Source organism: Anoplolepis gracilipes, chromosome 2 (genome assembly GCF_047496725.1).
Source record: "Anoplolepis gracilipes chromosome 2, ASM4749672v1, whole genome shotgun sequence".
In the NCBI taxonomy this organism is placed as follows: domain Eukaryota; kingdom Metazoa; phylum Arthropoda; class Insecta; order Hymenoptera; family Formicidae; genus Anoplolepis; species Anoplolepis gracilipes.
The window spans coordinates 13718999-13731401 of record NC_132971.1 but is presented as its reverse complement, the minus strand read 5'-3'; the positions used below and the strand labels follow the sequence as shown (position 1 = coordinate 13731401).

General features: G+C 37.3%; 1 protein-coding gene across 1 annotated transcript in view; it reads left to right on the top strand.

Annotated features, from left to right (window-relative positions):
- The window catches only part of LOC140676070 (heat shock cognate 71 kDa protein-like), a 30493-nt gene that overhangs the window by 15819 nt on the left and 2271 nt on the right, over positions 1–12403 (top strand). Inside the window, exons 2-6 of the mRNA XM_072910736.1 lie at positions 8635–8844; positions 9662–9780; positions 10000–10329; positions 10693–11091; positions 11523–11894. Coding sequence (XP_072766837.1) covers positions 8635–8844; positions 9662–9780; positions 10000–10329; positions 10693–11091; positions 11523–11894 — 1430 coding nt within the window. The remainder of the gene's footprint in view (positions 1–8634; positions 8845–9661; positions 9781–9999; positions 10330–10692; positions 11092–11522; positions 11895–12403) is intronic.

Genomic DNA, 12403 nt, shown 5'->3' with positions numbered 1-12403 from the left:
ATCCAGTTCTGATCCCTTCAATCTGTTATTACTCATTTAGTAGTAAATTAACATGTTTGTACAATTATATTAGACCGAATTGTAATATTTGCTTAATATTAGTTAATAGAGAAAACAATCAAAATGTGTGTAAAATTCGTCAGCTAAACCACTAGAGGTAAATAATAGAAGGAAATAATAGCTGTAACAGCTATTGTAACATTTTAGTCCACGGCCAATAAAGATTCTGCTATTTTTGAAACAACGTTCTGTGCAGATAATATCAAAAATACTATTCCACCTACTCATTATCCTCGCCAGGTTTGCCAGTAATTGTCCGCATCCTTTTCCATGCGCGCTCCGGTAGTCTGCATTCCTCGCGCGCACATTCCGACATTTTTTATAATTACAGATTTCATAACCCGATTAATATACCATTCGTTAGAAATCATGTCGTGCAACGGAAGCTGCGTAATATAGGTAATTGAGACTTCGCTCCTTCCGATGAACGATGGCCCCACTGAAGTAACCGTACTCATCAGCGCTCGTTAATGACACTCAATCGACGCGCATTAAGTAGTGCCTCGTCACGAGGAAGCGCGGCTTGATTATTTCCCGCCGATCTGCAAGCATCTATCTACGGGTTTGGTGATGGGTAGGTATTCCGTACTTCGTCCCAGCGACAGTACACGCGCATGTAATTAATTACGAACGAATGTACGCGCGCGAGGACACGCATTCGCCGAGTTGTCGCGTGCAGCAGCGGCGCATTGTGCCGGAGGATCTGGTTTCTCTGTAATGAGATGAATCATGTGAACTCCTGCGCGTATTTCTACCTAGGTATGTAGATGCGTATACGTATGTAAGTTCGTAATACCCGGAACTGGACAGAATCGCGCGGAGTTAGCGGTGGCGGCGACGGCAGCTCCTGCTACGGCGCGAATTGTTTCCGCGGAACGTTTCGATGCGGAAACTCTCCTTTCGCTCTGTAACTTCGTCTCGTTAATTAACGTAATCCGAATCGCTCAAGACGAGAGCAACTGCGCTTTAGCCGTTCCGCGATACGTGAAGATTGCTGCTGCGGCGTAAAGCGCATGCTACTTTGAATGGTACTGTGGCCTTTAATTACGCAACACAATGCGGTACGTTAATCGGCGTTTGTCAATTGTCGCTTGAAATGTTGCACGTAAAAACTTTATATTGCAAGAAAAGTTTATATTCGGTTTATCAATCGTGACAATTTACACTGTAATAAATATTTGACAATTGCATCTGTCAAACGCGATAAAAGGATAGTTTCGCCTCAATCTCGATTTATTAAAGCGATACAAAAATGAACCATAGCAAAAGTAAATTATTCGCGGCTCGTTTAGCGCGATTTAACGACATCTTGTTTCGCGTTCAGAAATAGACAACTTTCTTATGTGATCGATTATGCATAATATAGAACCGCATTCTAATTATACAACCATGTCGACTATTGCAACCTGTCGTCTGCATATAAAACCCGACTGGCTGATGATAAGTAGTCGATTACATTTTCCGTTACGGTCCTGGTATGACGGTCGCATCGAGCAAAAATAAAACGTACGTGCCGTCGTTGCTTTCTACGGCGTATGAAGAAACTGTTCGCGGCTTCTGGGTACGATTGACTTTCCATCATTCGTCGGAACTCGCCGCGAGAGCTTGACGGTTTATAAATTTCGATTATTTTCGCGGATAGAAACTAGAAACGTCGTGCGATTTAACCTCGCTGACAGGAGGGAAAAAGAGAAAAAGAAAGGAGGTAATGCTATTCTATCGTCGACATTAAAGTTATAAATCCAATGTCTCTCGCAGATGGTAGAACGAGATAATCAGGCGATGCGAATGAACTTAAGGGTCCTTCTAAGCAAGCCAGCAATAACAATCCCAATGATTTCCCGCAACAATACAATCGTATACAAATGTTGATTAACCAAAGAAGGTATATATAAAATTTTTTTTCATGCTTCTGCGGTGAATCGTTGCATTTTAAAAGCATAAAACACGTCTCGCAATCTCGCATGTTTTGAATTTTTTAATTCTTTTTTTTAGAAACAATTTCTAAATATTATGCATTGTTATTTTATAATATACATATATTTTTTAATATATTCTCTTTACATGTTATTTGATTATACTATTTCAAAATAAAAAGCTATCCGTTTTAATAATAATTTTTATTAATGAGTCATTAATATTATAAAATATATCTTATAAAAAAATTAACAGGATCCTAAAGGATTAAAAGTGACAACGAGTATTTTGAAGAAAGAAATTCTCAGGAGGGCACGATATTTTTGCGCAATTGGCAAGGCAAACTCAAGACCTTCACATTCAATCGACGTTAATTAAGGAAAGAGTAAGACGACTAACGTGGTTAATGTGAGAAGACTCCCCGCTTTGCATTCATCTCAAACAACCGTGTGTAGGTAATACGCTCCGGGAGTCGGCTTCTTCTTCTTCTTACCGAGAATCTCGCTCGGGATTCGTTCTTTTGGTGGCGACGTTTTTGCTTTTTTCGCGCGTACTTCGTTATATCGGCGCGGAATGATAAAGAGTAAGAGTGAAATCCTGAGCGCGCGAATTCCTGAGCAGCGAGGAAACACCAGGACTGATAATTGCTTTGATTCATGCAGCTATGTGAGTGGGTAGTACGCAATCGTACGTGCATAGTTAGTTGACAAGTGCGGCAGCCTCTCCGCAAACGCATATACAGGTATTATTAATCGAATTCTTTTGTGTGGTTACAATGTTTCTCTGAAATATTTTTGCATCGTGAATATAAAGCCTGACATTGGACGTTCTATTGCATTCTCTAGGCTTATTGTTTAATGAGTCTCAGAGATTCTGAGATTACGGCTACGATCATAGCCGATGAATAAATTCTTTTTAATTTTTTCACCACCAACACATATAAAAACGATACGTTCGAATAATTATTTTTCTAATTATTTACAAAAAGTATTTATTTATTTATTTTATTTATTATTATTTATCTTTCAGATTGATGTTTATTCTGATCTCTTGAGCTTTTAACCCGTCTTTTTTCGTCCGCGTTGATTTTCCATGAATGCGACGAGACGGGGCAGGACAGACTCTCGTGACTCTTGTGTGATGCTTATTTCCGAGCCACTCTCGCAAACGTCTTTCGAAGATTCAATCCAAATGCACAGCTTTGAGCTTCTCTTCCGACTGCTCGTAGGAAATACCGCGCATACGTTATACGTATGCGCGAGCTTGTTCAAGCTACGGGCATGTGCGACCACAGTCTCTTCCGGCAACCTCAAAGTAGCATCGCACTCTGCATTTTTATTGGCGCATTACATTATCCTCGCTGCCCGATGGCGGAACGCAGTAAAAGACTGTCCCCGAAAGATACATACGTGCGCGCACATCGTACTCAGCACCTTAGGAATCCACCCGAGGCGGACGTGGAGTGCCTCGAATCTCTTTATTGGAAATTTCACCGATAACCGATGCTCCATTAAGCCACCGTCGTGGAGAACGTGCTCGCGCGAGTATCGGCACTCCATGCATAAATTAATGGCATGGCATGCTTCCTCACGTCTCAAGGATTCGGTTGCCGCACCGTCGATACGCTCGCGGATCGCAAGAACCCGACGACAGGGTTGGAGTTTCTTTGGGCGCGTCTCGTTAATGACGTATATATATATATCTCGTATCGTCTGGAACTCTACTGACATGTTTCTTCGAAATACACATGTTACGGTTGAGAAATTAAAATTTCTTTGAGCGCGAGAAGAGCGCGTCGGTTCATCGCAACAATAATCTGTATTTCCGGGAGCGTTTTCATTTATCGCGAGATGACTGCTGAAGCGGGTTAATAAGGGAGTCGCGCGGACTTTGCTGTGTCCCCGGACTCTTGATGAGCTTCAATTTATTTCGCAAAGCTTACGGAATATAATAAATGCCGCTTCTCTCCTGTACAAGAGCGATTAACTATAGCGGCCGGATTGCGTGCAGGCACAGATAGCTGCGCGCGTCTGTAAACGACAGCCATTATACTTTCATTTCGCGAACGAACTTAATGAAACAGATTCGTTGAATGTACAATTATGCGCGTGTATGAAGCAATTTGTTTTACAGTCGGGATTACTATCAGCAGCTTAATCGCTTTCTTGATTCCTGGGACTTTGATCAAGAGCAAGAACTTACGACACAGAACTTTGTAAAAAAACTCAGTTAATATATTTTTATTCGTTTTATTCGTTTTTATTCCTGCATTTTCGCATAATGTTATTGGCAATATTATAACCAATAACTGGTAAAATTTATACATGATTTAATCGGTACACTTGAATACGTTTTCAGTATGATATGTGTACACAATGTATATATTAATAAAAAATTAATAATAAGGAAAAGAGAAAGGCAAAACGATAAACAGAGACTCTTTGAATGCAATGCGATACTTATCGATCAATTATTATTGTCGACTTGTGAAATAATTGAAATAATATACGCCGTGCAAGATGTATACGTTCAATCACCTTTTAAGATAAATTTTAATTAAAAATTTTTATTGTATCGATATGATATAAAATTGACACGTAAAAAAACATAGAACGCATATAACTTCATAAAAATTGTATCATATATGCACAGGCACAGTACAATTTATTTATCAATCATTTCATTAAAAAATCCTGATTGTTAGCATCCTTCAGTATTCTCTGAGTATTTCTCAGAATAACCAAATAAAAATTTATCGGTCATGAATATCAAGAATTAATTTTTGAACGTCGTACTATACACGGTAATAATTTTATCATAAAGATGTAATTTAATCATTGTGATCCAGTTAAATCCTTTTGCAAATCATAAAAAAACAGGAAAAGAGAAGAAAAGAAAAATACAAGAAAAAAGAATGAGAAGCTCGTTAAATTTATTTTTGCGCATACATTCGCACTTTCGTTCATATTTCAAAACATGAGCCATCTCATTGAGGGTCACATCGGATTTCATGAATATCGTATTAGGTATTTCGTTACATATATGTCGTTTTTAAAGGCCGACACTTGATTCGAATGCATGATAAAGCGAGACATAATGTCAACTCGACTTATTTTGCGAGTCGAGTTACATTTTCACGACGAGAATACGGCGTCGAAAATAGAATAGAACACTAACAATAAGAATAGATCGGCGGTTTTGTGGAGACGATTTTTGAGAAAATCATGTCGCATCCACTTTATCTTATTCGCACTTTGCGGTAGATTTTCTTCAAGAAGAATGACGAGAGTTGGCAACTATCAGCTGTGACTATCGGCCCAGCAAGCCTAAAAAAAAAAAGAAAATGTCCGTTAAAAGCCATAGACCGATTTCATTTTATCACAACGTTGTCATCGGCGAATTACCACGTAAACCGCCTGCAATGTTCGAGTGGATATTACGTTGGATCTGCAATAACTGTAAGCGTTTCAGGATTTATATCGCGCTTCAGTTTCGCGCGACCATCATATTGAACACAGCGTGCGTGCGCGATTTGCTAAGCCCTTTACCGTGCTGAACAATATTTGATCAATTTATTTTTGAAAATGTTATGTTTTCTGTTTTTAATAGTGCAAGTTTAGACAAAGATTACTAATCCGACTGATATCGATACGATATTTATTTGTAAGTAAATACTAATACCCTTTATTTTCATTTTAATCAACTTTCTTAATGTTTACTTTTAATTAGAAGAGGAATTTTTTAATTATTCAAAAAATTCATATTATTTAAATACGATTTATGAGTAATGTTTTCTTAAAATAAAAACAATATATTTTTCTATAAAGCAAACTATATTTTTAATATAACTTTTATATGTAATTTTGTCGGGAAAAATAATTCAACGTATAAAAACTTTTACAATGTCTTATTTTTATAATTGTATTTAATACTTTCTACAAAAAAATTTGTACTTTATTAACTTGTTTTAGCCCTCTAAAGTTTGAAATAGTTCCCAATGAATTATTGTATTATAAAATGTCTGAATTGCTTGAACGGCATTGATGAGCCGAATAATCTCTAATTACACACACACACACACACAAACACACAAATTTGGTATATACATATAATTTATTACGTATGCTTATATTGAAAACCATTCAATGATTGCTGGCTCGATTCAAAGGCATTTTTCTAGTTGCGATCTTATTCGAAACCGAGTGTCGTGGACCACGAAATCAGCAAGCAAGCAGATTCGCGAAATCGGTTGTCGAATCGTGGCCAAAATATCGGAAAAAGAAACAGGATTCGAGGCGACTAGTTTTGGATTACTCGCCAAGATTTCTCACTTTTTAACCTATCGTTCTTTTATCTTTTTCTTCTATTCTTCCACCGCATTCTACTCCTCTCTCACCAACACACGTAGTTCAATACACCATATCATCTCTTTCGTTGTTTCTATCCGCTTTCTCGCAGAACGATAAATTTCCTGGACTTAAATCCCGGTCGGCGCACGACCACGACCACCATCAACCGCTTCCGCTTCCACGGTAACTATGTACCACGTGCCGAGCGCGGAAATGCGGTTTGTACAAGCTTCGTGTGCCCCCTTGTTTACCGGGCTGACGACATATTTACGACAGCCGGACCCCTTCGATTCAATCTCGATATTTGGTTCGATTCTCTTTGTCATTCTCGGCATCTTATATCTCGCGTCGTCCCCGTGGAACAAGATCTATCAGACACTTTCGCCGTATGCTTTTTTTATGCCACGCGTCCTACTTCCTTCTTCTTATTTTTTTATCTTCCCTATCGTTTCATTCGTGTCTCACACGCTGACGTAGCGTTGAAGTAAGCGAATTATTAAGAGCGCACAGCACTCCGTGAACCCATTCATTGTTTTCCACGTAGCCGGATTTATCGTCTTGGCGGCGTCTCGTTAAAACCTCCTCCATACCGTGCAACGGACTAGTTTAGGGCGGACCCTTTGGCGTACCGTACGTGTCTGTGTACTTGTATCTTGAATGTAAGCACGATACACGTTCCTGAATTAACTCGGTTAAGCGATAATCGATCGGCTACGCTCTCCATCTTTGGTAGTGTTCCGAAATTCACTACGACTACTGGAAAAATATAGTTCACGTTACGTATATTATAGATTTTTCAGTATTGCTGGTTCAGTGAATTTCAGAATACAATTTTAGCATTCAGTTTAGCAAGGTAAGAAATAACAAAGCCACGCCATTCTTCTATCCTGATCGCAAAATATATTACTATTTGTGTTCAAATAGTTCTTAATGTTTTATAAAAGATAAAAAGAATAATAATTATATTAAAAACTACTAAACTTTAGTCTTGAATTTGTCATGGTAGATTTCTTTTTTATCTGGAATAATCATAATTTAAATTTGATCTCGTGATATAACAGAATTTTTTAAAATTGTAAACAAAAAGTTACATTTGTTAAATAAACAAATACCACGAATTTATTTTATATAAACTTTCTATGACAGATTTTAGTTTTGTATTTATAGTAATTTTTTAACGGATAGTGCAAAGACATATCTCGCAGAATTCAATCTGTCATATGTGTGTGTATGTGTATAGTATATAATATACATATTTATGTCAAAAATTAATATGTCAATTTTAGCATGGTTTCGTATAATGATCTCATACGAGGTCGCATAAGGAAATATATAACAATCAATAGCAAAGATGACAGAGGAAAAGAGAAATCCTAAGATCTTCATGACTAAGAAGAAAAAAAGTTGAGTGATATCGAAACTTTATTATGACGTCATAAAAGGGATATAGGCTGTATGATTGCCGCCCTTCATTCGTCATTCGGTTCACGAACGCACTCAACCCTCTTTAGATTATACGATATAGCGAGGGAGTCAACGTGTCACGTGTCGAATTTATGTATGATTCACATCAAATTTTCTGTTCGTTTTCAGAATTATCATTTGCGACAGAATTTTCAGCTATGTAAATTGTTATACAATTATGTTACATTCGTATTTTTATATCGCGCCTCACTTTTTGCTGTATAAAATATCTTGTAATTGATCATCTATATAGTAATCAACATTTTAATCAATCCTCTGTGTCTGTTGTATTAATTGTTAATCGAATGTTTAATAATTAAAATATTGTTAGTAATTAACGTATGAAATTGAACACATAATGAGCAGATTTGCAAAATTAATGCGTGGTTTCGTATTAGTATTCGATATCTCGAATATCAAGACAGAAAAAATATCAAAACACATAGTGATTAAAAATTTTTACAATGTTTTTAATTATATAATAACAACTTGTTGTATATATAATAATATGTATCTGTATATATGTGCACATTTACATATAACATGTAATAAAATAGACATACATATATATATATATTTTTTTTTTTTTAAATAACGCTATTTTTATAATTATTCTTTTTTCCAAATAATAATATATCTTATCTGCAGTGTAAATCAATTAACATTATAATAAGTGCTAATGTTGGCGCAATCGGTCTTCTACATAATTCACTGCTGTAATTATGACGCTCGGAACGGCGAAGGCCCGAAATTGACAGGACAATAGACAACGCCGGGGATATTACGAAACAACGGAACTGCGATTGAACGATCAAATCCATATCGCTGCTTCCCAAAATTTCAGGTTCAGCAATGACAGCGCCGGCGATTGGTATCGATCTGGGTACGACCTATTCCTGCGTCGGGGTCTTTCGTCATGGCAAGGTGGAGATCATCGCCAACGATCAGGGGAATCGCACTACGCCGAGTTATGTCGCATTCACGGACACCGAACGGTTGATTGGCGACGCGGCAAAGAATCAAGTAGCCATGAATCCCATCAATACAATTTTCGGTGAGCTCGCACAGCCATTCCTGTCGCAGATTTGCGTCGGTTGGAATTCCCCCCCCCCCCTCCCCGCCCCCGACTTTTGCACAAACTGCAAACGAACATGCCATTTCGAAAGAGATTTTACGCGATAGACTAGTCGCGCGTAACCGTGACAATAAACTCCGGTTGGAATTTTGACGGCAGTGTCGAAATCAAGCGATTTGGCAATGTTACTAGCGAAAGCGATATATCCGATTTTTAGTTTTATTTCTCGCATTTTCGATATTTCGCCATTGTTAGAGTGAGGGAAGAAGGAATCGCCGGAATTGCCGATGAAGTCGGTAATGCACTCGTTTCGGCGCCGCCAAATCGACTCGCCGTTTTGAAATCTACTACCGTTCGTATATGGACCTGGAATATGGCTAGTACGCCGTAACAGATCCTGTTTATGATGTTGATAATAGTCACAATCGTTTCCTTTCAAAGTGGTTGTCTTAGTAGCATTCGTTCATCTCTGATTAAACGCAGTTGCTTGAGATATAGTTATTTCACCATAATTTATTTGATCAGCATTATAATTAGAGAATAATGCATTTAATCCTAAAAAAAGCGCAACAAAAAGGCAATCTCTTTAAAATTTTACAAATTCTTACTTTATAAAAGTAGTAAAAAATATTTTTAAATTTAATAGTAAAATTTCTAAGAAAAGAAAATTACATTTTATTATAATTTTTGTGCGTATATTGTTATAGCACGTTACATGTTATAAATTCTTTTTAAAGTTAATTCGAATATGTGACAAATATACTGGAAGATTTAAATAAATAAGATAATTTCGCAGACGCTAAAAGATTAATCGGCAGACGCTTCGAAGATCCATCTGTACAATCCGACATGAAGCATTGGCCATTCACAATTATCAATGATGGAGGCAAACCAAAAATTCAACTGCAATATAAAGTAAGCGCGCAATTAATTACGTAAATAAATGACAGGGAAAAGCCTTCCCTCTTTTGTGATATACGTTTAATGAAAAAGGAAAAAAAAATATCTGCCGCGCGTAGGAAACCGAGTCGGTCAAACTAACTAAGCACGTTCCTTCCTTCATAAGTTTCATCCGGGTAAATGTTTTTCATCCTCGCGCCGTTCCATTAATTACTCGTTGCGTATTATTACAAGGGCGAAGCGAAATCTTTTTTCCCTGAAGAGATCTCCTCGATGGTTTTGACCAAGATGAAGGAAACTGCGGAAGCTTACTTGGGCACGGCCATCATGAACGCTGTGATCACAGTCCCAGCGTATTTCAATGATTCTCAACGTCAGGCGACGAAGGACGCGGGTACTATCGCCGCTCTGAACGTCCTGAGGATCATTAACGAGCCGACCGCAGCCGCCATCGCTTACGGACTTGACAAAAAGAGTCACGGTGAAAGGAATGTTCTGATCTTCGATCTCGGCGGCGGTACTTTCGACGTATCAATACTAACTATCGATAGTGGTATATTTGAAGTAAGTGCCTAATTCGATAAGAAAATAATCTGTAATTCCAAATTCCAAATTCCAAATTCCAAATAAATATTTTGTAACTTACTATCACGGTGTAAAATATTTACAGCAAACAATGAGATATTAAAAATTAGATATTGATATTAGAATTATATATATATATATATTTTATGTTTAATTTCAACTAATTGGTTAGTGCAAAATATTTACGTTATAAAAATTTAGTTAACAGTATATATGTAATAACTGTATTTTTATAAAAAATAATTTATTACAGATATAAATTTTTAAGTTAACACGATTTTTTATACTTTTTTTCTACTCTCTTTAATGTTTATTTTTGATTATCATCAATATTTTTTAAAGGTTAAAGCAACAGCCGGGGATACTCATCTCGGCGGAGAAGATTTCGATAACCGTCTGGTCGCACATTTTGCGCAAGAGTTTATGAGAAAATACAAGAAAGATCTGATGAAGAATAAACGAGCCGTCCGTCGGCTGAGGACTGCCTGCGAGCGCGCCAAAAGAACGCTGTCCTCTTCTACGCAGGCCAATCTCGAAATTGATGCTTTGCTCGATGGCATCGACTTTTACACCTCGCTTACGCGGGCTCGTTTCGAGGAATTAAATCAAGATCTTTTTAAAAGCACTTTGGAGCCGGTGGAAAAGTCGTTACGCGATGCTAAAATGGATAAGACAATGATCCAAGATATAGTTCTTGTCGGTGGATCAACAAGGATACCACGCATTCAAAAGCTTCTACAGGTTAATTTTCATGTCACACACATTATCTTGTCTTTACTTTAACATATCGACGCGAATATTTCGAAAGATATAACGCATTGAAAACAGTTCGCCATTTAATCAGGCGAATTAACATTTGTTGACTCAATTTCCTATGATGAAAACCAAGATAATATCAAGTGCTTATGTTCGGTGACAAAACACATTAAAATTCGATTCAATTTCCATGCGCTGCTGCCATTCTCTCCTTCGTTCCGGAGAAAAGTTGCAGGGGGATGGCACGCGCAAAGAAAACACGAGGCTAGTTCCCAGGTGTTCGTTTCAGCATTAATGAGCTAGATGACAAAATCAACAGACACTCCTGCTATTCCCATCGTAACTGTATGGAGTAACAGGATATATTTTTAATTAATCGAATTGATGACATTTACTTTTCGTTTTTTTTTTTTTAGGATTTCTTCAACGACAAGGAATTAAATAAATCCATAAACCCCGACGAAGCTGTGGCTTACGGTGCGGCGGTTCAAGCTGCCATTTTACAAGGTGATAAGTCCGAGGCCGTGCAAGATTTGTTACTGCTCGACGTGACTCCTTTATCGCTTGGCATCGAAACGGCCGGTGGTGTAATGACGGCTCTCATCCAACGTAATACGACTATCCCGACGAAACAAACGCAGACGTTTACCACATACTCTGACAATCAGTCGAGCGTGCTGATACAAGTTTACGAGGGAGAGAGGGCGATGACGAAAGACAACAATCTTTTGGGAAAGTTCGAGCTTTCGGGCATCCCATCAGCACCGCGAGGGATACCTCAAATCGAAGTAAATTTCACAGAATATGGCAAAGTCGGACCAATAACGGAATTTTAGAAGTAATCGAAGTATCAGAAAGTTAAAAGCGTAGGAGGCTTTGTTCCGATTTAATTTTTATAAAAGTGTTCTTTCTAACTTGCTTTCCACTTTATTTAATTTTCTATGATCAATATAAACTCTGATTATATATAATTTAGTTAGAAAGGAAAAAAATATGTCTAAAAATCTATCATCAGTACTGCATTTAATTTCAGCTGTCGAATATTATTTATAAAGCTGCGCGTTTGCAAGAAGTAAAATTATTACAAATTTTTGTTAAGAAATATTGTATGAAAAGATGATATTTTTGCATAATTTGAGTATTGAATTTTGCCGTAAATGTTTATGACTAGCAGTGTATAAACAACACAAATAATACATGAATAGATATTTAATTGCGTTTGAGACTTGAATTTAATTATTCTTATCGGCGTCACTTTTTGTTGTCCTCAAAGAGACAGTTGCTTTCTTGTCAAGAC